The sequence below is a fragment of the Podarcis vaucheri genome, assembly GCF_965113315.1.
Source record: "Podarcis vaucheri genome assembly, chromosome: 14".
In the NCBI taxonomy this organism is placed as follows: Eukaryota; Metazoa; Chordata; class Lepidosauria; order Squamata; family Lacertidae; genus Podarcis; species Podarcis vaucheri.
This window is the reverse complement of record NC_138752.1, coordinates 36,323,216-36,351,204: the sequence shown is the minus strand read 5'-3', so window position 1 is coordinate 36,351,204 and position 27,989 is coordinate 36,323,216. Positions and strand designations below refer to the sequence as shown.

At 48.4% G+C, this 27,989-nt stretch overlaps 2 protein-coding genes across 2 annotated transcripts; one reads left to right on the top strand and one right to left on the bottom strand.

Moving 5' to 3' along the window:
* Positions 1 to 2: 2 nt before the first annotated feature.
* On the top strand, positions 3 to 13,886 carry JMJD8 (jumonji domain containing 8). The gene is made up of 10 exons (XM_082199229.1): positions 3 to 297; positions 1,109 to 1,330; positions 2,377 to 2,469; positions 3,856 to 3,904; positions 4,309 to 4,405; positions 6,806 to 6,874; positions 7,858 to 7,977; positions 10,251 to 10,318; positions 10,556 to 10,690; positions 11,550 to 13,886. The coding sequence occupies exons 2-10, from the start codon at positions 1,215 to 1,217 to the stop codon at positions 11,628 to 11,630; spliced, it is 828 nt and encodes a 275-aa protein (XP_082055355.1). The 5' UTR covers positions 3 to 297; positions 1,109 to 1,214; the 3' UTR covers positions 11,631 to 13,886.
* Positions 13,887 to 14,978: 1,092 nt separating this feature from the next.
* On the bottom strand, positions 14,979 to 27,905 carry STUB1 (STIP1 homology and U-box containing protein 1). Its single transcript, XM_082199210.1, has 7 exons — positions 27,604 to 27,905; positions 23,702 to 23,900; positions 22,408 to 22,573; positions 20,576 to 20,666; positions 19,162 to 19,218; positions 17,498 to 17,614; positions 14,979 to 16,062 (listed from the first exon to the last, which is right to left on the bottom strand). The coding sequence occupies exons 1-7, from the start codon at positions 27,820 to 27,822 to the stop codon at positions 15,937 to 15,939; spliced, it is 975 nt and encodes a 324-aa protein (XP_082055336.1). The 5' UTR covers positions 27,823 to 27,905; the 3' UTR covers positions 14,979 to 15,936.
* Between the last annotated feature and the right edge of the window lie 84 nt (positions 27,906 to 27,989).

Below are 27,989 nucleotides of genomic sequence, written 5' to 3'. Positions count from 1 at the left end.
CCTGTGCCCTCTGTGCCTGCTGGGTAATGTAGTCCTTCCGTCTTTCCTGCCCTGCTACAGCTGGGATTAATTTTTGCACATTTCCAACTTGGAAAGCGGCCAGCGTCGCGAGAAATAATGTTGGGTGTTGCGTGGCTAGGAAGTTGACAGGTTCTCACGGTGAGGACTCCGTTTCCCGGAGTGGCTGCAACGTACGGACTACAATTCCCAGATCCAAAGGGGCGAAGAAGGGTTGCCCGTTCCAGGGGGCTTGGCGAGATCTCCCAAGAGCGCCCGGCGCGATAAAAGGAAGGCGAGGTAAAGCGGGAGGGATGGGGACGCAGGTGGGTCGAGCAGGTGGAGGGATGCAGGTAGGAGAGAGGCGGGCGGAGCGTCTAGAGACCTTCTGCTCGCCATCAGTCCGATGAAGCCGCTTACGTGTCTCTAAGAAAGAGGAAATGCAGCGCCGGGAGTTGCGCGGAGGCAAACGGGGATACAGATTTACCTACAATTTGCAAGTGGCAATTTATGCATATAGATGCAAATTTAGAAAAAAAAATTGCTGTAATTTAAACCAGGAATAAAACGCGTTTCGCCATAGTGGGGGGAGACTGGCCAGGTCAGCTGCCTGCCTGCTGTCTGGGGATGGGCAAGTTCAAGCCCTCCCCACACTGCTCTTGCTTCTGATGGGGTTTGGGGTTTTTTTAACCTTTCAGCTACCATGGGACCAGGCAGCCCTTCAGCAGAGGGCTGTCCTTTGTAAAGTAGGGGACACACACACACAATCACAATCTGAACACTCTGGCATGGGCATGAAAATGCAAGGCACTTACATGCACTTTATAATTTTGCATTATTTTGAATCCCCCTCGTTATGGGGAAAGGAAAGGCATTAAGCAGTGTACTGAAGCAGCCAGGGTTGCTGGATGAGTATTTTGGAATGATCCTCTGAGGTGGCCAATTCTCATGCAACAGTGAACCCATGTCCAATCTTATCAACCACCCCTTGTGGTACAGTATCAGCTGAGAGCGTCCGCCTTCCTTATAGCACGTTTCGCAGCTGAGTGTAGATTTGAACCTGGATCTTTTCTTATGTATAAACTGCTCCCCGCACTCTACCATCTTCTAGATGCAGCTGAGCACCTGGCCTTAAAGCATTTTTCCTGAAGGAGGTTCCTCTCAAGGTTTTCCCACTGCAGCCTCAGCCTGCAAAGGATCACTGCTTGGAATGACAGATGTGTAGGATTTTGGAGCAGATGGGACCCAGGGGCCAGCGCTTTTTGCTCTTCCCCTTCTTGATGCTCATCTTTCTGCCTGGATATTTAGCATTGCTGGACACTGATGGAGGCTGGTGAGTAGGTAGACAGTCAAAAAATGGATCAGTGAGAATTGGGTGGCTTCTCGCTTGTATATAATTCCTTCATGCATGAACTCACATTTTGAAAGGCTCCCTTCCTCCTGTATCACATTTTTGCCTCAATTTCAACTAATGCCCTGTTTGTTTGTTTGTTTGTTTGTTTGTTTAATTTATTCATTATTGCACAGTCTCCTTTCCCTGCTTTAGGGCCATGTCTTTATTTGTTGCACTTTAATTGTGATCACTTTAGCATGACCTTGTTGTTACTGTGCTAATAGCCTTGAGAACCGTGAAAGCAGGACCTGTAGAATGTAGAAACAAACAAATGAGCTGGAGCTGGTTTTGAAGTGCTCAGGTCTGATTCATTCAGGGGGAGTCAGAGAGAGGGGAAGTGAGAATAGGGGTGTCAGAGAATAGGGGGTGTCGGAGGGGAATGGGGAGTGTCAGGAAGAGAGAGAGAGAGAGAGAGAGAGAGAGAGAGAGAGAGAGAATGCTCTGTCTCCACCCTTCATTGGTTTGGCCTTGCCCCCACCTTTTCATTCATCATCTGAGGCCCTTCTTCATGTGCCTCCTCCACAAGAAGTCTGGCAACACGAGAACTGGCCTTTTCTGCAGTTGCTCCCCATTTGTGGAATGCTGTCCCCAGGGAGACTCGCCTGGTGCCTTCATTGTACATCTTTAGGCGGCAGGCAAAAACTTTCCTCTTCAACCAGGCCTTTGGCTGCTTAACACTCTGTGTCCTTTTAAATATGTTTGTGGGAGGGGAGGTTTTTGCTTTGTTTTGTTTCTGTTCTTGGTTTTTATTAGGTACTCTGTGTGGGCGGGGGGCGTGTTTCTGTATTTTTATGCTGTGAACCATCCTGAAATCTTTGGATCTCACACATATTATTTTAAAAAATAAATAAAATCTAATAATAACAATAACATGCTGCCCCCAGAAAGATTACCCTTGAGAGAATGAGGCCCTCAGCTTTGAAAAGGCTCCTCACCCCTCTTGTTAATGGATATGAAAAATATCCATCCACCCCTTCTCCCCTCAGGTTGACAAGCAGCCACTCTGCTTTACTGGAAGAAGACAGCTGTACCATTGAGAGGAGGGATGCCACACTAACCTACTCCCAGTTCATTGAACAGTAAGTGGCAGGGGCGTTTTTTCTGCTTATCTGTTTTGGTCATCATCAGGGGGCTGGGGGGGGGTCAACATTCTTGGGAAGGGAGGGAGAGGTCTGTGAAATCATCATCTTCGTTATACTTGCACCTTCCTTCAAAGGAGCCAGGGCAGCAAATGTATCAATAGATAATTAAAAAAAGAAAAGAAACAGTGCAAAACAACCTTCTAAAAAGAAGTTTATAACTCCTAAAAGCCATCACTTAGACTAATAATTTCAAGGTTGCCAGGGCAAAAACCTTAAAATGCCTGGCTATCCAGGCTTGGAAGGTTTCCATCCTTTTCCACATACACACAAGGTTATCACGGGTGACTTTTTTGCTGTTTATGAGCGGTACCGTCCTTTGCGTGCCTACTCAGAAGTAAGACCCACATGATGCCCTGCTCTATTCCTTGGGCAGCATCTGAGGTGCCACAGGTTACCTGTTCCTATTATAAATATAGTGTTGAATCTTAGGGAACTTCCAGAATGATGTGTTGGCTGAGCATTCACCCTGATTTGTTTGCCGGGAGATTAGAGGATGTTGGCTATTTAATTAGCATTCATTCTGATCTGTTTGGTGATAAGCCAGATAAGCAAATGTTATCCCATACTTTCCAGTACATTTCCTCATCACTTTGCTTATCTCAGAAAGACTGAACTTCCTCAGGTCTGTTCCACAAGACCTCCCAATCAGCTATATCTGCTCAACAAGAATTTGCATGTACTTGATTGAATTCCAGCCAGGAATAATGACAGGCGTGTCTTTGTTGCCTCTTCAAAATCTTCCTTTTTATCCTTGAAAGTGGAGGTTCTCATCCCTGTCTGCATCTGTACATAGGAAGCTACCTTATATCTAGTCAGTTTCTTGGTTCATCCAGCTCCATATTGTCTACACTGGCTGGCAGTGGCTCTTCTGGGTTTCAAGCAGGGGACATTTCTAGCCCTCCCTGGAGATCCCATTGGGATTGACTGTGACTTCTTGCATGCAAGGCCTACCTATTTGACATGAAAATGTTTTAATATATGCAATAGATTTTTTAAATGTAAGATTGTTGGAACTGTGTTTTTATTGTTAAATCACTTTGAGATGTTTTCTAGGCAGTGATGCATAAATGAAACTAAATCAAGAGCTGCCTGTTATATACAACAGTGGCTGACGTTGGTGTCTCAGATTTCAGTGGCACCTGTGCAGTGCCAAAATCTGGCAAGCCACCCCCCCCCACCATCTCTTGCCTTCTGTTGGATGTCATAGTTGTGGCGCCCCCTGCAGCACCCCAGAAGCTCTGCACCCAGTGAGATCGCACTGGTCACTTTCCCCTAGATCTGCCTTTGCATACAACAGCTGTACCTGTCTTATTTGCTTCTTAGGTATGCCTTCTCTCGGCCAGTTATACTCCAAGGAATAACAGACAACTCGGTGAGTGTCCCCACAACTGCACATTCGGGTTAAAGATTAACCCGGTTTAATGGCCCAGTTTCATAAGCTGGATCTCCAAGGTTTCAGGCCTGTGTCTTTCCCAGTCCTGCACCCAGAGATCCCTAGGGATGGAACCTAAGATCTTCTGCATGCAAAGCAAACAGATGCTCTGCTACTGAGCTGTGGCCCTTTCCTTTAGGAACACAGGAAGTTGCCTTATTATGCCAAAGTAGATCATCGGTCCAGGTAGCTCAGCACTGTCAATGCTGTCTGTCAGCAGCTGTCCAAGTTTTCAGAGTGGAGTTTTTCCCCAATGGTATCTGGAGATGCAGGATTTGAATCTGGGATCTTTCGAGATTCCTTCCAACTCTGATTCTACTCTCATCTCCTTCTGTTACCTACAGGAGTTCCAGGCCCAATGTACCAAGGACAAGCTGCTGAACAGGTTTGGGGACCGCCCTGTCCGTCTTAGCACCGCCAACACCTATTCTTACCGCAAAGGTGAGGGCAGGGTGGCCAAGATGCTTTCTGGAAGGAACCAGAGTAGGCTGGGCTTGAGCCCTGCAGCTTGGCCCAAATCTGGCGCTCTCATTATAAAGGACGCTGTTCTTACTTGATATAATTTTTTTTATTATTAATAGTAGTCCCGCTATTTACCACTACAGTGGTACCTCGGGTTAAGTACTTAATTCATTCCGGAGGTCCGTCTTAACCTGAAACTGTTCTTAACCTGAAGCACCACTTTAGCTAATGGGGCCTCCTGCTGCTGCCACGCTGCTGCTGCACGATTTCTGTTCTCATCCTGAAGCAAAGTTCTTAACCCAAGGTACTATTTCTGGGTTAGCGGAGTCTGTAACCTGAAGCGTCTGTAACCCGAGGTACCACTGTACTGCTCTTTGGTTGTTGTTGTTTTAAAAAAGAGGTGCCAGTATTCATATATTGATAAAAGTGGCTGTCAGCACAAAATGAGAGAGATGAGAGCCTCCATAGCATTGAGGACAATTGCAAAAAAAAAACCCCAACCATGACGATGATGATTATTTTTCCAAATTCCTAACTATTAGATTGGCCTTAGATTTCTACATTTTCCACAGACCCCCAAAGGTTGTGGAGCCCTTACAAACACATGCGATAATTGGGTTGGATATATAGGCACGCGCACCAAGCTGAATGTTTGCTTTTCCAAGGCTGCATTTAAAGCAATCATAAAAATAATGTTTGCAATTCAATTAAAGAAAGTTATTTGAAATTACTAGGAGCGGAGGAGGAGTGGAGGCAGAAAAGGAAACTTTTTGTGGTCCATGACCTTTCTTGCCTTTCCTGCAGCTTCTTCACACCTTTCCACATCTGAAGCAGTTTTTCCAGGGCTTAAAAATATATATTAAGTCTGTGAAAGGGTGAACGGACCTTTTTCAAGAACCTTTAAAAAAGTGCTTATTATTTATTTATTTAGGACATTTCTCTGCCACTTAATTACATAAATCACTATTCACTGTGTTAAGGAACACAGTTACAGTGGAAATGAAAATTGGTTAAATTTTCATATACAATTGTTCCCTGTAAGAGTGAAGGCAACTGAACCAGAAGCTGTTTACAGTCTAGTCAATTTCCTGGTTCCATTGAGTTGCATGATATGAAGGGAAGCAGCTATAATGAAGTAAAGAGGATAGGAATTAGCAGTCGACCTCCAACCTCGCCCAGCCACCAAACACACCTTTTTTCAGCCTCCCTCTGTTTCAGTTGAATCAAGCCACCAGCACTGGCCTGGAGTTAGTTTTACAGTAGTAATTCTGCTTGGAGCCTGAAACTGCTGCCGGACTTAAGGAATGGTTTATTTGTAATTACATTTAGATCAACCACCTTTCTTCCAAAGGAGCTCAAGGTGGCCTACGTGGTTCTCCCCTTCTCTAGTGATCTTCACAACAATCTTCTTAGGGAGGTTAGGCTGAGAAGGAGTGATTGGCCCAAGTCACCAAATATGTTTCCTGGCACTGCAGGGATTTGAACTCTGGTCTCCCAGGTCCTATTCTGACACTTACCACTACAACAAACTGGTCTGAAGCTGCAGCCTGTGGACCTGCAGAAGGCCAGTTGCTCCACTGTGAATGGAAAGTGGTCAGTAGTTCATAGGTGGGGAACCTGTGGCTCTCTGGATGTTGTTGGACTCCTAAGTCTCATCATCCCCAGCCAGCAGAGCCAGTGTTTAATAATAATAATTTATATTAATAATAATTTATTATTTATTCCCCAGCCACTCTGGGCGGCTTCCAACAAAATATTAAAATACAGTGGTACCTCTGGTTGTGAACGGGATCCGTTCCGGAGGCCCGTTTGCAACATGAAAGTAATGCAACCCGCATCTACGCATGCGTGTGATGTCATTTTGTGCATCTGTGCATGCGTGAGTGGCGAAATCCGGAAGTAACTCTTTCCGGTACTTCTGGGTCACTGCAGGACATAATCTGAAAGAACGTAACATGAAGCAAATGTAACAGGAGGTATGACTTTACAGTTATGCATCAAGCACTAAAAGCTTCCCTAAACAGGGCTACCTTCAGATGTCTTCTAAAAGTCAGATAGTTGTTTATTTCCTTGACATCTGGTGGGAGGGCATTCCACAGGGCGGGCGCCACTACCAAGAAGGCCCTCTGTCTGGTTCCCTGTAACTTGGCTTCTCGCAGTGAGGAAACCGCCAGAAGGCCCTTGGAGCTAGACCTCAGTGTCTGGGTAGAACGATGGGGGTGGAGACGCTCCTTCAGTTTAGAGGTGAGAGTTGCTTTCAGAAACACCTGGAGGGCCACAAGTCTCCTCCATCTCTGGTCTCGTGCCAAGCAAGACAGCTCTTTGAGGGAGATGCATGCCCATTGCCTGCATTCAGCATCACTGACTTCCTTTTTGCAGTTGACCTGCCCTTCCAGGAGTATGTGGATCAATTGCTGGAGCCGCAGGACCAGACCTCTTTGGGGAGTGGTGAGTAGGGCATCCCGTAACACTAGAACTCAGGACCATCCAATGAAGCTGAACGCTGGAAGATTCAGGACGGATGAAAAGAAGGACTTGCTCATGCAGTGCCTAGTGAAACTACGGAACTTGTCCCCATAGGAGGCAATGAGGGCCAGCAACTTGGATGGCTTTAAAAGAGGACTGGGCAGATTCATGGAGAAGGCTCCCATGGCTACTAGCCATGGTGGCTCAGCTCTGCCTCCACTTTTGGAGCCAGTAATACTTCTGAATACCAGTTGCTGGAAATTTCAGGAGGGGCGTTCACATAGGCAACAGGTTGGCCACTGTGAGATGAGGATGCTGAACTAGATAGGTCATTGGTCTGATCCAGCAGGCTCTTCCTATGGTCTTCGGTACTGTTTTGTTCTTGGAGGCTAAGGGGAGAATATAGGGACAGCTCAGATGTCATAGGAGAGTCCTTGCTCTGCCTTAGCCTCCTTCGGCTAATACTGCCCCTCCATGAATCCTAGCTGTCTGCTGCCTTTAGTTTTTCCTGATGCTGCACAAACCTCTTTTGCACCCAATCCAGCCACCTTGCCCATGCCCTGACTTTCCCTTGCCAACCACAGGATTAATAGATGCAATCCTACTCTAGAATTGCTTCCCCTGCTTTTTAACCCCTGCCTCAGGAGCTGAGCTTGGCTTCCATCCTGCCATGCAGTCCCTGGTGGGTCGTATTCAGGGGCCGATTCCTTGCTTCCCCCTCTCCTCCCTGCACAACTGGCAATGCCACCTTTTTGCTGTTGAGATAGCCAGGCTCCACTTGCTGCTGGCGCAACAGGAAGGCTAAGGTTCTCTTCTCAGCCCAGCTCTTTGTTCAAGGGACTGAACATGGCCCACCGTCATGGAAATCCCAAGAGTTTGCTTTTGGAATGGGACACGAAATTGATTACAGGATGCTTTTTCTGTTATGCAAAGGTCTACGGTTGTGCTTTCTGTCCTCCTTGCAGAAACACTCTACTTCTTTGGGGACAACAACTTCACGGAGTGGGGCCCTCTCTTCCAGAAGTACACCCCGCCCCCGTTCCGGATCCCAGGCACCACTGGAGCCTACAGTTTTGGGATTGCAGGTCAGTCTCTGGGGCATCAAAGGGATGGAAAGGTAGCCGGCACTTGGGAATTGTTATCCAATGTGTGCTTTGAAGGGGTCTGATCCTTCCCCCGAGCCTACTCATGTAGATATTTTGCCCCAATTGCTCTGTTTATTTGATTTATATGCCACTTTTCTTCCACGGAGGTCAAGGTGGCATACATCTTTCTCCTCCTCCTGCATTTTATTCTCATAACAACCCTGTGAGGTAGGCTAGGCCGAGAGGCAGTGCCCGGCCCAAGCTCGCCGGTTTTCATGGCTGAGTGGGGATTTGAACCCTGGCCTCCCGGCTCCTAGTCCAACACTCTAACCACTACACCACACTGCCTCTCAGGCTCTATTGGGGTTTTCATTTCTTTGAATTTCAGCTGGTTTCAAGGCAGACCCCAGGCCTTGACCCTCGATCTATTTCTTTAGTGGCCTTCTGTAGGGATAGGGAAACTCAGGCCTCGGGGCCAAATGTGGCCCTTGGGACTCTTTCCAGGTCATGCCCCTTCCCTCCAGGCCATTCCTCCCACCGACGCTACTTTGCGCTACTCTCCCTGAATTTATTTGCCTGGCTGTGGAATGTGTCCTTGAAGGCTTCTTGCTTTTAATAGTCATGGGATTCTGGGCATGGCCTTTCTGAGGGAAAAGTGCCAGTGAATTGGTTATCTTGCCACCTGGGCAGAGAGACGGCTTCAGGATTGCTCAAGGTCATAGTGGTGGAGCAAAACTCAGCAGCTGCAGCTGTCTAGCCCTAACAGTGGGTACACTCTCCAGTGCTGGAGAAAGTAGGCCCTAGACTGTGCTTGGCTAAAGGAGAAATCTACCCTCCTTTATCGAAACCGTATGGTGTGAAGAAGAAAACAAGAACAAAACATCCAGGTCTGGTAATGGGAGCAAGATTATTCCCGTGGCATTTGCTGCCATCAGCCTTCCTCTGAGACAAGGGAATGGTCTGAACACCTGGATCCTACTCAGCCCCGGTTGGAGGCAAGTCCTTGAGTTTCGTAGCGGAAGGAAAGCAAGATATGTAGTTCCTTCATTTACATTGTACAGTGTTCTCCACCCCCACCCCCATTTTGTCGTCACAACTCCAGGAGGCAGATCTTTTAATGTTGTGTTTTAATTGCTGTAACCCGACCTGGGACTGTAGGGAGATGGGCAAGTAATGAATTAACTAATAATAACAGTAAATGGACTGAAAGCCAGTGACTGGCCCAAGGCCAGTCGGCAAACATCATGGTGGAGCATGGATTTGAACCCATGTCTCCAGGGCCCTAATGCAACACTCCAATCGCTGCACCACACTGCCAATCAGAAATATAGTCTATAAGCAGCCCAGCTATTTGGTACCGTGAGTCAGCCTGGATAACTCAGTTGGTTAGAGCATGTTGCTGATAATGCCAAGGTTGCAAGTTTGATCCCTGTAAGGGACAGGTGCATATTCCTGCATTACGGGGAGTTGGACTAGATCAGAGCTTTCCAAACTGTGTGTCATGATATGTTAGTGCAGGCATAGGCAAACTCCAGCCCTCCAGATGTTTTGGGACTACAATTCCCATCATCCCTGACCACTGGTCCTGTTAGCTAGGGGTGATGGGAATTGTAGTCCCAAACATCTGGAGGGCCGGAGTTTGCCTATGCCTGTGTTAAGTGTGTCGGCTGCAGTGTGTAGCACAAGCGCTCCCTGCGCTCCTTCCAGGACTGGGAAGGGGTTAGTTTAACCTCTGGTTTGCTAGTAAAACTGTCTAAAAAGTGTGTTGCCAACATGAAAAGTTTGGAAAGCTCTGGACTAGATGATCCTCAGGGTCCCTTCCAAGTCTACAATTCTATGATCTATGTCTTGATGGTAAAAGGTAAAGGGACCCCTGACCATTAGGTCCAGTCGTGGCCGACTCTGGAGTTGCGGTGCTCATCTCGCTTTATTGGCCGAGGGAGCCAGCATACAGCTTCTGGGTCATGGGGCCAGCATGACTAAGCCACTTCTGGTGAACCAGAGCAGGGCACGGAAACGCCGTTTACCTTCCCGCCGGAGCAGTACCCATTTATCTACTTGCACTTTGATGTGCTTTCGAACTGCTAGGTTGGCAGGAGCAGGGACTGAGCAACGGGAGATCACCCTGTCGCGGGGATTTGAACTGCAGACCTTATGATCGGCAAGTCCTAGGCTCTGTGGTTTAACCCACCCGTGTTCCTGTCTTGATGGTAATGCTCCTTGAAAAGAAATGCTAATTTCCTCCCTTTTCTTTCTTCTCCGGTCGTTTGCAGGCCCCGGCTCGGGAGTCCCGTTCCATTGGCATGGCCCAGGTTACTCAGAGGTGATCTTCGGCAGGAAAGTAAGTGCTTCGGCTGGAGCAATGAGAGGGACTGTGATCGCCCACCTTTGCATGCAGGTGGTCAGCCTGCACCTGCTAGGTGGTCTTGTTTGAGACATCAGCCGTGGGTGGGTGGGTGGGGGCTCAACTGGACTGAATGCTCTTCAAGAGCCTGTTCACCCAGCACCTGGGGGGGGCACAGGTTCCCCATCCCTTTTACTGTTCCTGCCAGCTAAGCCCTTCTCTCTGTCTCTGTAGCGCTGGTTTCTGTATCCTCCAGAGAAAATGCCAGAGTTCCATCCCAACAGAACGACACTGTCTTGGTTGTTAGATACATACCCCTTTCTGCCCTTGTGGGAGAAGCCGCTCGAGTGCACCATCCACCCCGGAGAGGTGAGTCACGGCTGTGGCCCCATTTCCAAAGTTCTGGCACTAGCCTACATTACTCTAGGGCCAAGTCAAACTGTTGGTCCATCTTGCTCAGTGTTGCCTGTACTGACTCGCCATGTTTCTCCAAAATTTCAGGCCGAAATCCTGGCTGGTACATATCTACACAAATTGCTGCACTATAGGGTGGCGCTGTGGGTTAAACCACAGAGCCTAGGACTTGCCAATCAGAAGGTTGGTGGTTCGAATCTCCACAACGGGGTGAGCTCCCGTTGCTCAGTCCCTGCTCCTGCCAACCTAGCAGTTCGAAAGCACCCAAAAAAGTGCAAGTAGATCAATAGGTACTGCTCCAGCGGGAAGGTAAATGGCGTTTCTGTGCACTGCTCTGGTTCGCCAGAAGCGGCTTAGTCATGCTGGCCACGTGACCCGGAAGCTGTACGCCGGCTCCCTGGCCAATAAAGCAAGATGAGCGCCACAACCCCAGAGTTGGTCATGACTGGACCTAATGGTCAGGGGTCCCTTTACCTTTACCTAGCCTGCCACAAGCTTGTGTGGCATCTTTGGTCAGGTGTCATGGGCCCACTGCTGTCACCTGCTCTGAAATTGGCTCTGCAGCTTCGGAAGGTTGACCTGGATTGTTCTTTGGGAGATCTGCTTTGTCTCAGACTGCTTGCTTAGCTTCTACTTTTGCTTCCTTTAAGTCTCCAGTGTTCTTTCATTGCAAAGAAGCTAAACGTGATAGCACAATCCCCTGAAACCTCTCACAGCAGGGGTGTGTAACAATAGGGGCTTTAGCAAGGCATGGTGTTGCCAGGCCCCGTTAGTCCTCGCTTTGTTCTCTCCCTCTCCTCTGCCTTCCCTACAGGTCCTGTACTTCCCAGACCGATGGTGGCATGCTACCTTGAATCTGGACACCAGCGTTTTCATCTCCACGTTCCTGGGTTAGCAGATCTGCATGGTGGCTCCTCCTTGGCCTTCTTTGCCACTACTCCTGCGATGGTGTACGAAGAAGCAGGATTTGTCGACAACATTTGGGGAATCCAGGGCTAGTGATGGTGGGGCCACCCGTCTCTCATTGGATCATAGCACAGAATTAAGGAGAAGGCAGGTGGTGGTCTGCTAGTGGACTTCCCAATGTTTTAGACTACAACTCCCATGATCCCTGCCCACTGACAATGCTGGCTAGGGCTGATGGAAGTCGTGATGCCCTCCAGATGTTTGGACAATGTCACCTACCCCTCGTCTGAAAGATGACTTGCTGTAACCTTTTCTGATCTGGAACCTACTAGACCACAACTTCCATTAGCCTTGACCACTGGTTCTGTAGGCTGGGTCTGATGTGGGGCGTTGTAGTCTAACATAATCTGGGGAGCCATGGGTTTCCCCATTCCTGGGTAAAAAATGGACAAGATGATGATGAATCAGAAATTTCCAGTGACCACCCTTTGTAATTGGCAGGTCCTCTAATTATAGCCTTACATTCCAGGAAGGAAATGTGACTTGAGAGTCCTTGGATGAAGTTAAATAGGCTGTCTGCATGTAGTCACCTGTGATAAACAATAGTAGTGTGCTCTTTACAGCTGGATGCCCGTTTATTTTTTAAATAAGCCCTAGTCCTATCCGGTTTAGCTGGTTCAAAAAATTAAGCTGGTGATGTTGTTTCTCTTTCTTTCCCACCAGCTGGGTCTCTGCTAAGGAAAGCTTCACTGGTGAATTTCTGCATTTCAGGCTGATGTTAGATAGGGGAGCAGGGCTCACCCACGAATGCAAGGTTTGGGGAAACTTGAGTTTTTACAAATATTCTTTGTACCACAAAAATGTGACCTGTTCCAAGTTTTCCCCGTTGATTCCTCTTGTCTTCGCTTCCTGCCATGAAGCCCCAGTTCCATTTTTTGTTTGTCATTCATCGTCTCTGGCAGGGAACCTCTGGCCCTCCAGTTGTTCATGGGCTTCCCATCTGCATGGCCAATGGTCTGGGATGATCAGAGAGCTCCAACTCAGCAACACCCGGAGGGCCACAGGTGTCACACCTCTGTCCAAGGCAATCAGGGATCGCATCAAATGCACTTGCGGAGGTGTAACTCAGGGATGAGGGGTCTTGTGCCCTCCAGCTGCTATTGAGACTCCCCCAGCTCCATCAGTTCCAGCCAACATGGTAAGTGGTCAAAGATGATGAAAGTTCTAGCCAAATGACAGCTGGAGGGCCATGCATTCCCCAAGCTGCAATTTAGTACTTTGTGGACAGATGCTGCCTAAATGGTTTTTCCAGCCACATGAGACTTTCCAGAAATACGTTTGCCTCTAAAGTTCACTAGTTTGCGATAAAGGCAGACTCAGCCCTGCTTCTGATGCCAAATTGGATTTGCAGGTTTAGGTCACTCACATGCCTTCATAGGAACATGGGAAGCTGTTGTCAGGCTGTGTGCCCAACCAGGCCAGGATTGTTGAGTGATTGGCAGCAACTCTCCATCAGTCAGATAAGAGTCTTTCCCATCAGCCCTTTTAACTGAAGGTGGCTGCAATGGAGTTCCTACATGGCTTCTCAGCTTGAGCATGGTGCTCGTCAAGTGATAAACTGCAGGACCAAAAGGGCCTCCGCCCTTCCAGCAGGGCAGTTTATACCAGGGGTTGTGAACCTGTGGCTAGCCAGCTGCCGTTGGACTCCCAACTCCTAGCAGCCCCAGCCAACATAGCCAATGGTGAAGGATGATGGGAGATGGAGCCCAACAAAATCTAGAGGGCTGCAAGTTCCCCAGATGTGCTTTACCCCTCTTCAAATTAAATTAGATCTGCTAACACCATTTTGCTTCTCAACGTTTTACCTTTTTATAAAAAAGAAAAAGGGTTCTGTTTTGCAAAGTTCTTGTCAGAAAAGATGGAACAAAGGCAGCAAGTTGAACATTTGCCAGCAGAGCAACAGAGAACAGCTGGGCTACATGTGTGTGCTTGTATGGGGAAAATCTCAGCAATAGTTTGAGAGCCTTTGCTGGATGATCCTTGTTGTTCACGTTGACCTAGGAATAACAGTGGAGGGATGGGCAGGGAGTGGATGGGACCAATTTCCAAAAAAGTGATTTTGAAAGTTGAGTCTAGGGTCACGCTGAACTGTTTTTTCTTTGCAAGCGATACAAAACAAACGCAATTGTTTCTTGAAAGCAGTCAACTATGTTTTTGGATTTAAATTATATTTCAAAAACCTGAACTGTTTGTAAAGTGGTCTTCATGTAGTTTTTTTTGGGGTGGGGGGGTGGGGTGAGGATATAAATGGGAAAATACATTAAAAACAAGGGAAGTGCTCAGTTTTTAAAGAGAGGCTGCACTGCTAAGGTTTGTGTGGGCGTTTTAAAGGAATGCTTTCTCCTTAACTCTGATCTCCAAGTATATAGTAAACAGGTTGTGATTGTTGGGAGGTAAGGCTTTCTAGACAGGCAGTTCTTTTAATAATGCAGAATTGCATGCTTTTTTCTTTTTTTTTTACAGCAGGGATGGGGAACCTGTGACCCCTTTGGATATTGCTAGACTTCAGCAGCTCCAGCCTGCACACCCAATGGTCAGAGACAATGGGAGCGCTTGCCCAACAAAACCGGGAGCACTTTACAGAAGGAGTGAAAAGGATAAAGAGATAGGGAGGGCTAGTAGATGATGCTCAAGCAAGGCCTACAAAAAATTCCACCCCACCCTCCATTTCCATTTGCTTCCTAGAGTGTAAGAACAAACTTACACTGAAGCACAGTCAAAACAGCAGCACCCAGAACAGAGAGGTAGCAGCAGGTTTGGGGGAACCCCATGGATTGCAGAAGTATAATTGTACCCCCCTCAAAAAACCAAAATGGCAGTGGGCACAGGATGCAGACTGCTGAAGGGGAAAATGGGACAGTGGAAAATGTAATGGAGGCCCCGAAAGACGGTGTGGCTGGCTGGCACCTGTAACAAGAGCCTGTCACGCACTGCAGCAGTTTGTCTCAAGTCCCTTTCATAATGTTAGTGGGGAAATGTGGGGTGTACATTAAAAGCTGGGAGATACCTACCACACTAACAGCTAGCCAAGAGATCCACCTCTAACTGTTGCCTCTGTACCACCTTAAACAGAAACTGCCCTCGCCCACAAAACCATCACCCTCCTCAAAATTTCATGCTCAGATATTTATTTACCAGCATAACCAAAATTGGAGAGATTGCATGTTAATCCCTGCCCCCTTTTAAAGGACCAAAACTCCCCGCAATAATATTAACTATGCTTCAAAATATCCCTTTGTTATTAGGGAGGGGTTTTAAATAAAACAACAAGAAAAAGGAACTTTCAGTGGTTTAATGGGAAAACAACTACCTGGAACAGAGCCGGGGGGCTCAGCTTCCCACACAAGCAGGTGCTTCCCCCAACCAAACCCAAATTCCAGTCGTCTGTATAATAATTATTAGATCTCTGTGCCCACCTCCACCACCCAGCCCAAAATATGTGGCTATTTATTTACAGAGTAAAGAGGCCAAACAATAAAAATAAACCCAACTATCCTGGGCAGGCAGGAAAATGGAATGAGGTGGGAAGGGGGGGGACCTAAAACTTTGTAGAGAGAGAGAAAGGAGTGGGAAGAAAGCTCAAAGCCAAGCTGGGGGGATTGGGGAGAACCGGGAGGGGGGCAGTCTAGCCCCTTCAGCTTGTGGCCTGCCGCAAAGGCCGAGCCCAACAACTGCAGCATACTCAAAGTGGGAAGGGGTGTGTGTGTGTGTGTGTGTGTGTGTGTGTGTGTGTGTGTGTAGGGAAATGTGTCCATCTGCCCGGAGTGCTGTGGGGTGCAGTTTGCGGGGCTGACGTGGTATCCTTCATATGCCACTGTGGGGTGTCTGCCCCTCACACAACGCATTTCGTGGCCCTCAGGGAAAGTGCTGCTGCAGGCCTCCCTCCTCGCCTCTCTTCTTGAAACAGGGCTGGCCTTCCCCGCCACCTCAGAGCCAGGCCTGAGGCCCCCGGCTTTGCCCGTGTTGGAAAGCGGCCTGGGAGCAAGCCGACACCAAGGAGGCTTTTCTGCAGCCCTGGCCCACCCCAGGGAGGTGACGGGCAGGCCCCCAGCTGGCACAGGATGAGGTGGCCCGGCCAGCCGGAGCAGGAAGAGGAGGGAAAGCGAGACAGACAGTAAGGCATGGCGCTGGCCCAGCGAGCTCAGAGACCAGTCTCTAGCAGTCCGGTGGCCTTGGCTGCCGCGGCTTGGGGACGCCACGAGGAGGCTGCAAGCACAGCCTCTCCCCTGCGGTGGTCAGTAATCTTCTACCCAGCCGTTTTCCGATATGAACGCGTCTATCACCTCTTTCATGGCAAGGTTGGGGATCAGCTGGTCCTGGGTCAGGGGGCTGCGGGTCACGGGGTCAAAGTGGCCGACGCGCTGGAAAGAACCCAGAAGAGAGTCATGTGGCTTGCCAGGAAGCCTCTCACGTCTCCCGCAACAAAAATGCTCCCACCAGCCCCAAAATGGTCAGATTCAGGGCGCCCTCTGCCCCCAAAATCTGTTGCATAAGGCAGCATTCCCATCCTACCTGGATTGAAATCAAAGACATTTTTTTAAATCCCTAAAATGGTTTAAGGGTGTAAACTAATGTTTCATCAGGGTAAGCCTGCTGAAATGAGTAAACCTAAGCTCTGTTTATTCATTTCAACAGGTTGACTCCAAGCATTGGACACCAACTTTGATGACCTTTCAAAAGCTATGTCCTTTCTTTCATCTTTGAAAGGACTGGAGGTGCAATTCTCAGAGGGAGGTGAGAACTATCTGAGGGCAGAGAGCCCTGCTGCATCTGGATCCCTGCACTGCTGATAACAGAATGATCCCATCAAACCTGGTGCAAAGTTGTGGCAGAAGTGCCTGCGTTCTTTAGAGGCCTCCTGGAAGGGTTCCTGGCCAGAGCAGCAACTCATCCAGAGATACTGCAGGCATTCTCTAGGGACAGGCACTTGGGGCTCCTGCCTTTGCTTACCCAAGTGAAATATTTCTCATACCGCCTTATTATCCAACAGCCATGTATGCGTGTGGAGCTCCTTGACACAAGATTGGAAGAGACACACCCTGCTCCAATCAGGATCCCCTTATGGGGGGGAACTTGACACATGTACAGCTACATGCATGTACACCCCTTTGCAGCCAGCTGAATACAGAGATAGAGTGGCCCCTCCCCTCTTGCACATCCTTTCAAAATATGTGTGTGTGATATCCGAGCCCCTTCTACCAATTTGTGATATAGCTGGGGTCTGCACAGAAATATGATGCAATTCTGTTGATTCAATGCAAGGTTAACAGCTAATATAAAAACAATGCAGCTGTCCCCCGTTTCTCTCTTCTGCAGAAATTATTCTGGTGGCCTTTTCGTTTTGTCTTACATTAGAACTCTCTTGTATTTGCTCTGGTCTTGCCAGACGGGTTGGTGGGGCACTGAAGCTCACCCTACCAAACCAGTCCCCTTGTCCAGCTCCCCTCCTGGCTTCTGAAATTCTCGCAGTTCCCACCTTCTCAGCTCTAAGGCAGGCATGGCGGAAACCTTTGTCCCTCCGGATGTTGCTGAGCTACAACTCCCATCAGCACCTAGCAAGCATGGCCAATGCCGAATGATATGGGAGTTGTAGTTCTGCAACAGCTGGAGGGCCAAAAGTTTCCCTTTTGTGCTCTTTGGGCAAGAAACTCAACTTTTCCTTCCAAATACAAGCTGTGGGGCTTAGGAAGCTGTTGTTGCATTTGTTCTATATTAGGAAGTCAATGCACCTCCCCTTCTGAACCCTGTCACTACCATCACACCTGCGCAACCATCGTGCCAAAAGGCCTGAATTACCTGGAGGTGCTCTTCAATGTCTTTCCTGTCATACGTGATCCCACTGGGCGTGATACAGGGTTCTCGCATCAGTTCAAAGCTGATCTTCCCACACAGATAATCCGGGATGTCACGCTTCTGGCTCAAACGAGAAAACCAGAGTTAAACCTAGACAGATTTCAAGTAGGGAGGGGGAACCTCTGGCCCTCCAGCTGTTGGGACGCCCAACTTCTATTAGCTCCAGTCAGTGTGATCAATGGTCAAGGCTGATGCGAGTTGTAGTTCAGCAACATCTGGAAGGGCCACAGGTTCCTCATCTTCTCTTATAGGGTATGTGATGGGTAGTGGATGGAACAGCGAGATGGGGGACTGGAGAAGCCTGGCTTCCAATTCCTGTTCAGCTACAGATGACTTTGGGCCAGTCATTCTCTCAAACCTTTTGATTATTTAAAAAGGGACCTCCAATAACATAGCAGCTCAAAAAATTATTTTAGCATAAGAATTTCATATAATAATGTGGTTAGCAGGCACACACTCTTATTTCTCTCATACGAGGGAAAGCCTCTTGAAAGAGAATGGTCCCTATGACATGTGGGCACATCATCTAAAGTCAAGCACGCTCTTTTCCAACAGTCAAATTAAATCAACTATCTGTTGTTTGGTTCAGACAAGTGTGCAATGTTTAATATGACTGAATTCGCAGTGAAGGCAGCTCACCTTAGGCAAGGTCATGGGGCCGCTCTCGAGAGTCAAGATCCTGTTTTCTATGAACGTTTTATTTATTGTATAGGTCCAGTTTTTCATGTATAATTCTTGCATATGTTTTATGTTTGTGTTTGGCTATATCCTGTATTTGGCTGCCTTAATAATAAATTTGATCTTAACAGTCTGAAATAAGTATGATGATGACGATGGTGATGATATTCTGTCCGTCTACCAAGAAGGCACCCAGGGTGACAAACTCATCCTATATATATGCATTCTAAAAACAAATTCTAAAATCAGTTAAAAACATTTTCTCATGGGTCAGTGCATCTGGCTGTTAACCAGAAGGCTGGTGATTTGAGCCCACCCAGGGAGAGCTGTGGGCAGGATTCCTGCATTGCAGGGGGTTAGACTAGATGACCCTCAGGGTCCCAACTCTATGATTCTTTGATCTAAAGGTTGCCATAAAACAGTGTCCTTCAGCCATCGAATCCCTGGGCAAACAAAAATGTTTTCAAATTACTCCTGGAAGTTAATAATGATGGAGACAGAGGGCATTCCACAACCGGGGGAGTCAGCACTGAAGAGGCCCTGTCACAAGTCAGAGCCACACCAACAAGGCTTCACTTGCTGATCTGAGAGGGCTGATGTGCCGATTTACCCAGGTTGGGCCAACCAAAACTCACGCTACTAATCAACTTCGATTAGGGGGCTCCTATGAACTTGGATGAATTTGAACTTTGAATGAAACATGAACCGAATTAGTTCACTTTGTAAAGGGACAAAAGTTAACTGGAATTTGTTCCTTTTTTTCGGACATGTCGAACTTGTCCCTTTTAAAAATGAACTTCCCAAGCTGTCTGGGAACCCCCATGGACACTGCCTTGGGTTCCATAACAGAAGAGTGATGGAATATAAAAGCTGAGAATATACGTAAATGGAGCCAGGGAGCATGGCCCTCTGCTTGAGCTTGCCCTCACCTTCCGCTTCTCATCCACCTGGGAGAACAGCTCATCCATGTCTGCTAGGTACTTTTCCTAAAAGAGAAACAAATCCCTTAGCAGGAAGGAGCAGAGGCTCAACACAGAAAGCAGGTGGGGGAATTAAGCAGTTAGCTATAGATGGGGCAAACGGTCGTATCTGGATGATGAACGCAGACCAACAAAGAGGGACAATTGCACCTCTTTATAAAACAGCAGTTCAGGTCAAGTTTATGAATGGTCCATAGATCTCCAAATTTACACACACAAGAGGAAAAACCTAAATACATTTTTCCATTGTTAAATATTCGAACAAGATTAGTACAGAAACTGAAACCTCTTAGCACTTCTGTAAAAACAGGGGTGGGAGAAACCTGCAGCCTTCTGGATGCTGTCAGATTCCAACTCCCATCAGCCCCAGCCAGCAAGGCCAGCACTCAGAGATGACGGAGTCTGACAACATCAGGAGGCCCACAGGTTCTTCCACTCCTGCTGCAAAAGTTGCTTACAAAGCGTTTCAATTTGGGATGCAAACACTGCAGCCAGCTCAGTTATGCCAGCCTGTGTATACATCCCTGAACAGAACAGGAAGTCCATGTGCCGCTCTAGACACCTTCCTTGGGAGCAAACAAGAGACAGGTATGTCCGGTTCTTCCGTATCAGTGCAAATTGCGCAACAGTAACCTGTTCCGTACAGTTCCGAACTTGTGTTCCTAAATTGCGCGTGGAATGCTGTCATACCTTTCTCCTGAGCATATCGTGGGCTTTTCAACAGCTCCCCGTACAATTCTGCTAAGTTCCCTCTGACCTTTCGGCTGTCCTAGGACTGGGATTTACCTGTATCTGTTGGGTTGCAGCCAAGATTAGGCTTACTCAGAGCAAACCCACTGAAATTGAGGTTTTTAAACAGCAGTGGGGTGGCCATGTCAGGGATGTGGCTCCTGCATTGTAGGGGGTTAGATAGCTCAGTTGGTAGAGAATGAGACTCCCGAGTGGTGGGTTCAAGCCCCGCATTGGGCAAAGAATTCCTGCATTGCAGGGGGTTGGACTAGATGACCCTCGTGGTCCCTTCCAGCACTACAGTTCTAGGATTCTATCATGAACATTGACTAGCCACTTCAATAGGTCTACTTGGAGCAAACGTTTAGCAAGAGACACTCCACTGGCATTTCTGGGACACTGGCAGTGTAGAAAACTGCCAAAGGGTCCCAATTCCCTTGCTCCTCCCTCTGAGGTTGAGGTGAGAGCAGGGCTGAACCCTGGCAGATCCCCCCAGTTAATGGGGGCGAGGGACAGATGTCTCACCCCATCACATCTGCTGACACCAAGCAGTGACAACCCAAACAAAACCGTCAACCGAGGGCCCTTAAAATAGAGAGGCTGAGCCCGGGCAAAGACTGACAAGGGTCCTCACATGTTTGGCTTCAATGTTGGCCAGCTGCACACGGCTCCGACTTTCCTCCACGTTCTCCTCTTCCTGCGCCCGTCGACATTCATCCAACTCCCTAAAAGAGAAGTGGGGATTGGGCAACTTCACAGAGCTTGGCAAGGCTATCTTTATTTAAAAAAAAAATATTTCAAAGCCAAAAAAAATTACAAACATCAAATTCAAAATCCATATTCATTTTCTAACAGCCTATTACATAGATTACCTAAATTAAAATATATCTAATTGCTCTAGGCTTCCCTTTGCTATATGTAAATACAACGCAATTAGCAAATTATATTATAAATGATATTATAGGTTCCCATATACCCCCACTCCCCTTCACCCATGTGTGATCTCAATATTTTACTTCTTCCATCTTGTTGTGTTGTTATAATTTAATAATTTTTCAATTGATTCTATTATTATTTTCTTGCTTACCCCTGCACTTTTTACACATTCTCTATTAATATTTCAATTCCGGAACCATATTTTTTCATGCATTCCTTCACTCCATCCCACTCTCTAATCATTCTTTGATTTGAGTGGCCTCTAATAATTGCCATTTCTACAAACTCACAGAGATTGCTTTGCCATTCTAATAGTGATGGGATTTTCTCCACCTTGAGCTTGGCAAGGCTATCAAAGGCTACCAGCCATGATGGCTATACCCTACCTACACCACTGGAGGCAGTAATCCTTCTGAACAGGAGGGGGCAGGTCTCTTGTGCTTGGGTCCTGCTTGCCAGTTCCCACAGGAATCCGGTTGGCCACTGTGAGAACAGGATGTCAGACCACTGGCCTGATCTAGAGTACCCGTCTTATGTCACTTATCAAGAAACACGGCGATTGGGAGAGGGAGGTCAGAAGCCACCGCAAGTTGTAGAAAGGCACCGTCGCTTGGGGTCACAGCACATGCAAAGGTTTCAGCTCCAGTCCATGACACTCAGTGGCTGATGGGCAAGAACCTCATCTCCCTGAGAAGCCAGATAGCTGCTTTCAGTGGGAGTAGACAACTCCTACGACTTCCGAGGCAGCTTTTAAAATTCCAAGTCCTTTTCACGTTGTTGTGAAAGACCTGCTTTACTTTGGTTTCACTCTGTGCCACGTTAGTCTGTTCTAGATTTCCACATTTTATCTTATGGTTTTAACTTCTACTTGTAAACCACCATCAGAGAACTCTAGTGACGGGCACAGAAATGTAGTTAGTAAGCTGCGTGGGGAAGAGGCACTCAGATGAATATGGCCCTTCAGACCTCTCAGTCAGGCCCTCAGGACTCTCTTCAGGTCACAGGTGGGGAACCTCTGGCCCTCCAGATGCTTCTGGACTACAGCTTCCACCAGTCTTGGTTACTGGCCATGCTGGCGGGGGCTGATGGGAGCTGTAGCCCCACAACATCTGGAGGACTGAGGATCCCCACCCCGCCCTTGCTCATTCCATCTCCCCAGGCCACTCCTTCACTGATGTGCTCTGCAAGGTCCTCAAGTGCCTGGAAAGGGGCTTTGGATTGTGACGGTGCATCTTGCTTCCCTGGATGGAGAGCTGGGTGTCCTGGTGGATGTGTAAAAACCTCTGGCTTCTGGGTGGTTGTAGCGCAACCTGCTGTACAAAGGCTATGCACTGCATCCATTGCTCTGCCCACCTCTGGCATTTGGCCTCTGAATGCTGCCCAACAAAGGTGTGTGGCTGAAAAAGCTTCCCTACCACTGTAGAATATAAAACAAGCTATGCACCCAACACACACAAAGTCCCCTTTGTTCTTCAAGAGTTTCTCCACCCATATCTGCCATCACTCCCTCTCTTTCATCCTCTCTTTTACCTCTCTTTCTCTGCCATGATGAGCTTGGTGAGATAGGAGTGCAACTCGTTTTCCTGGTTGATCCGCTTCTCCTCAATGTTGTTCCAGCGCTTCTTCTTCGCAATCCGCAAAGCGCTTGGGATGTCGTCCCCAAAGTTCAGTCGTTGCTCTTTGGCTAAGTTGTAGGCTGGAGTAGAGGGGAATATATATCAAGGAGGAGGAGACGAAATAAAGATCTTGCAATGCGGTGTGTTCTCTATGGGCCTGTACCAAAGGCTCCAGCTGGGGCAAAACTAGGCTGTGTTGATGGGGACAGACCATTGCTGGCATGCCACTCTAGTGCACTAAAGTCTGCACTGACTGCCCATACACATGCACAAACCTGAATGACTTTCAAGTTGATACCTCGCTCCTTTTTTTCTCAGCCCTGTGGATAGCTCAGTAGGTACAAGAGGAGACTCTTAATCTCGGGGTTGTGGGTTTGAGCCTCGCATTGGGCAAAAGATTCCTGCATTGCAGGGGGTTGGCTAGATGACCCTTGTGGTCCCTCCCAACTCTACAATTCTAAGGAGAAAAGAAACCTTGACTTCTACTTTTAGTCAAACCAACCAAACCTTTGATTGATTGACATCCTATGCCCTTTTAAAATGTGTTGGGGGGGGCTGTTACAGGGTTGTTTTTGTTTTGATTATGTATTTTGTGGTCTTATATTCTGATTTTATCCTGTGAACCACTCTGAGACTTGCAGGTATAGGGCGGTATATAAATTTAATTAATGATGATGGTGATGGTGGTGCCTGAACTGAGGGAACTGAAGCTTGTTTAAGCTGTGGTTTCGGAACAAGCCAGACTGGAAGCATGGCATGGTCCTGGCTCATTCTACGAAAACAATATGAACAAACCACAGTTTCTGACTGTGTACAAGTTAGATGCCTAACGGCTAGGCCCCACAATTGCTCTCAAGTCAAAGACATGTGGCTGTTCTAGACTCCCTGGCTAAAACTGCTATCCAAAGACAACGCTGTCCTTGCCAGATTGTTAAGCGATACAGAATTCATTTTGACTTGGGCAGATGCCTGGTTCAAACCCTGGCAAAGGCTGGGAGAAATCCCTGCCTAAAATCCTGGAAACTGGCTGCCAGTCAGTGTAGAAAGTAGTGAACTAGATTGACCAATGGTCTGGCTCAGTGCAAGGCAGCTATGGTTGATTCTGTTTCACTGATTGGTCAACTTGTGACCACCTTGCGCTGAAAGGCGGTACCTAGAAAGACACACCCCTACCCACTCGGCTAGCCTGGAAACGAGAGCCAGCTTACCTCTCTGAAGGTTAGCAATGGCCTCGTCGTAGTTCTCCATCTCCATCTGGCACTGCCCCAGGAAGAAGTGCGCCTTCACGGACTGGCTGTCCAACTCCAGGGCATGCTTACAGTCAGCCAGGGCCTTGTCGTGCTGCTGCATCTTAAGGAAGCATAAGGCGCGGTTGGTGTAATAGACTGCCACTAAGGGATTCCGGTTCTAAAAGGAAAGAAAGAGAATATAAGCATGAGGGGCCAGATGGGAGACTAAAACAGCCCTCAAGGGATCTATGGGAGAAGGTGAGGCCCCAGATTCAATCCCTCCAATCACCAGGTAGGACTGGGAGAGACCCTCATCTAAAATTCACAGGTGAGCCATTGCCAGTCAGGGTGGCCTAGATGGGCCATTGCTCGAACTTGGTATAAGGCAGCTTCCTGGGTTTCGGGTTAATACAGCCTTTTCTTCATGAGGACTAGAAACTTACTTTATTTGTTAGTAGACATGTCATAGCCCAGAAGCAGAGCACATGCTATACATGCAGAAAGTTCTGGGTTCAAATCCCAGCATCTTCAGGCAGGGGAGGAAATCTCCAGGGAAATCCGAAAGGAGCCACTGCCAGTCAGTGTGGACACTACCAAGCTAAATGGACAAACAGGGCAGCTTCATATCCTTGGATGAAATCATTTTCAGGCAGGTCTCTATTTCTTATTGTTGTTGTTGTTTATTACCCACCCTTCACCCTAAGGTCCCAGGGCAGGTTATAGAATTAAAACACAACATTAAAAACATTTGAAAACACCTTACAATTTCAAATTGCCAGTGTGGTGTAGTGGTTAAGAGCGGTAGCCTCGTAATCTGGGGAACCGGGTTCGTGTCTCCGCTCCTCCACATGCAGCTGCTGGGTGACCTTGGGCCAGTCACACTTCTTTGAAGTCTCTCAGCCCCACTCACCTCACAGAGTGTTTGTTGTGGGGGAGGAAGGGAAAGGAGAATGTTAGCCGCTTTGAGACTCCTTAAAGGGAGTGAAAGGCGGGATATCAAATCCAAACTCCTCCTCCTCCTCCTCCAAATATAAGGAAGGTTCTAAAAATAGACACCAAGTGTCAAAAGCCAGTGTTAAGAGTTGTGTCTTCAGCATTCACTGGGAGCTGTATATTGAAGGTGCCACACACACCTCTAGGGGAGTAATGCAAGCCCATCCAGGGCAGCCCACCTCCCAGAACTCAGGGCACATGACACTCTGTCTTTTCAGGATCAAGCTTCAGTTTATGGGCCCTCATCCAGCCCATCACTGCCTCCAAGAACTGGCCTAGCACCTCAACTCCCTCTGCTGATTCAGATGGAACCGAGAGATAAGAGTTGGGTGACATCTGCATATTGATGGCACGCCTCTCCAAATCCCTGGATGACAGTCCGCAGAGGCTTCACATAGATGTTAAATAGCATGGGGGACAAGACGGAAGCCTGCGGGACACCAGAGAACTCCAACGGCGCTGAACAGCAGCTTCCCATGACCACCTCTTGGAAACAGCCCTAGATGAGTGGAACCACTGAAGTATGGGGCAAGGCTACAACCACTACAGAATGAGAGGCAAGTTCCGTCTTACTGATCTCTCAACTTGGACCAGGGAGTGGTTTAAGTACAGTGGTACCTCGGGTTAAGTACTTAATTCGTTCTGGAGGTAAGTACTTAACCTGAAACTGTTCTTAACCTGAAGCACCACTTTAGCTAATGGGGCCTCCCGCTGCGCCGCAGGAGCATGATTTCTGTTCTCATCCTGAAACAAAGTTCTTAACCCCAGGTACTATTTCTGGGTTAGCGGAGTCTATAACCTGAAGCGTATGTAACCTGAGGTACCACTGTACAGTCAGATTTTGAGTTTGCCCCACCCTGCAAAGAGCAGCGCTTTGTTTTTGTTTCGTTTTGCATGGGCAGAGTGCATTTCCTACATTCCATTTAGAATTAGAGAAAGGGCTGCCAAGTCTAAGCCATGGCTTTCAAAAAGGCTTAAACCCCAGTATATCTTCAAAGAATCACAGAACTGTAGAGGTGGAAGGGATCACAAGCGTCATCTAATCCAACCCCCTGCAATCTTTTGCCCTACTTGGGGCGGGAACCCATGACCCTAAGATTAAGAACCTCATGCTCTACTGACTGAGCTGCCCATCTTGTCTGTGAGGTTGTATCATTTGAGCAGCTGATTATTTATCATTATTTCTCCAGGCAGGCAGCTACCATTAAAAAAAAAAAAATTGCGTGCAGCCACTTAATCTGAAAGGTAGATCACAGGACTCAAAACAGTGAAGAGAACTGGTGCAGATCTCAGGGAAACCCCTGGAGACAGAGTGATTGCAACCAGAGAATCATGTATTCTGAGTCCCAATAGAAATAATGTGCAGCCACAGAAGTGCTAATTGTTAAATGTGCACCTGTGGTGTTATCAGCCTTGCTGCATGGATAGGGGCACATGAAATCTGGCTGAAGGCAACCTAGGAAATCATTTTTAATCTGTACTCAAACGAGGAAGGCACGGCCTTTATTCAGAACTGTCCAAAGTAGGAAGGGTTGAGGCTTACAGAGAAGGGTGGCTGGCAAAAGGTCACCAAGTGAGTTTGCAGTGAAAAACAAGTCTGGAGGTTCAAACAGGATGCTGCTTTATACTGAGTCAGACCATTGGTCCATCTAGCTCAGTACTGCCTCCACTGACTGGCAGCAGCTCCCCAGGATTTCAGGCAGGGTTCTCTGCAAACCCAACCTGAGGATTGAAACTGGGGCCTTCTGCATGCAAGACCTTAAAGCATGCTCTCTGTCCATGCTCAGAAATGCTGCCTTTCCTCACTGCCTCCTATCACACATTACTGGAGATAAAACTGAGCATTAAAACAAGGTTTTTTGGCAGGGGGAGGAGAAGGATGAGCTTTGGCACAAATAGAGCCCTAGTCACACACCCAGGTTTGCTTCTTAAGGTCCACTGTTCCCCTTACCTTGCCCCTGTCAAATCAAGGGCCAGAATCATAATCTGCCCATGCTCAGAGAAAAGTGCCCTTGCCACTTCCCCTGCGTTGCCCCTTCAAATTATTTTTAGAGTAAGCCTCCGGCATTGGCACCTTCCAGTTTATCTCCTCTCCTCACCTCACCCCCATCTGTCTCAAGAGGGCAAGCACTCTGCTTGTGTTCAGAGGGCCATTTTGTTTGGTCACACCTCCCTTCATATCTCGGAGGAAAAGGCTCAGCGATCCAAAGGACACTTACCTCCTACACCACTATTGCATCATCTCCTACCCTGCAGTCTGACGCCAGGCTCTACATAGCATGCACTTTGCCCATGTTCAGAGAGCTCTTTTCTTACTCCCCTTCAGCTATTCTTGGGGTAAACCCAAAACACTGGGGAGCAGCTGGGAGGCTCCAACTGAGTCTTGGTCACCCTGCAGCTTGCTTCCTATGCCATAATAATAATAATAATAATAATAATAATAATAATAATTTATTTATACCCCGCCCATCTGGCTGGGCTTCCCCAGCCACTCTGGGCGGCTTCCAAAAGAATATTAAAATACTATGATACCTGAGAGCAGGCCCTCTGCACATGCCCAGAGAGGCATTCTCCCCACTTCTCATATATTCTCCCAGGATAAGGCTCACGGGCCTGAGGAGCTTCCTCCTCCTGCTCTCGCTCCGCCCCTCCAACACTCAGCACTCGGTCCATGCTCAGAGGTACACACTCCCTATCTTCACGACCCGCCCCCCTCCGACTCAGGATAAAGTCCGGGGCCTGAGCTCAAACGAAGCCCCCTCTCGCCCCCTCGAAAGCGAGACCAAGCCTCTCAAGTGAGCGCACTCTGCCCATGCTCAGAGGCCACCCGGGCCCTCTCGCCGTCTTCCTCCGCCCGCCCTCCCCCCCAAAACAGAGGCCCGACTCACGATGGCCCGCCCGTAGCAAGCGGCGGCCTCCGGGTACTTTCGGCTGACGAAGAGCCGGTTGCCCTGCTCTTTGTACTCCTGCGCGCTGCGGCTCTTCTCCGGGCTGCCGCCCCCGAGGCCGCCGCCGACCAGCCCCACACCGGGCCCGCCGCCCGTCAGCCCCGCGCCGCCGCCGCCCTCCTTCTCCTTTTCCTTCTCCTTCTCCTCCTTCCCCTTCATGCCGCCCAGGCAGAAGCAGCCGCAGCAGCCGCCGCTGCCGGCCCGCCCGGAGGAGCCCGGCGGGCACCGATCGCCCCGGCCTCGCCGCACCGCCACAGCCCGGCCCGGGCCCCGATCGCCCGCAGCAGCAGCAGCAGCAGCAACACCGCCCGCAGCACAGGCAACGC

What these genes read in the sequence shown, in the direction of transcription:
- STUB1 (XM_082199210.1), bottom strand. Translation starts at nt 27,822, where the DNA reads ATGAAGGGGAAGGAGGAGAAGGAGAAGGAAAAGGAGAAGGAGGGCGGC. An exon ending in AGGTGGATGAGAAGCGGAAG is followed by an intron (nt 17,615 to 19,161) that starts GTGAGGGCAAGC and finishes CGTTTGAGCCAG; the next exon opens with AAGCGTGACATCCCGGATTA. An exon ending in ACATTGAAGAGCACCTCCAG is followed by an intron (nt 16,063 to 17,497) that starts GTAATTCAGGCC and finishes GGTTCTTTCCAG; the next exon opens with CGCGTCGGCCACTTTGACCC.
- JMJD8 (XM_082199229.1), top strand. Translation starts at nt 1,215, where the DNA reads ATGTGTAGGATTTTGGAGCAGATGGGACCCAGGGGCCAGCGCTTTTTG. An exon ending in CTGGACACTGATGGAGGCTG is followed by an intron (nt 1,331 to 2,376) that starts GTGAGTAGGTAG and finishes TTCTCCCCTCAG; the next exon opens with GTTGACAAGCAGCCACTCTG. An exon ending in GCACCATCCACCCCGGAGAG is followed by an intron (nt 10,691 to 11,549) that starts GTGAGTCACGGC and finishes CCTTCCCTACAG; the next exon opens with GTCCTGTACTTCCCAGACCG.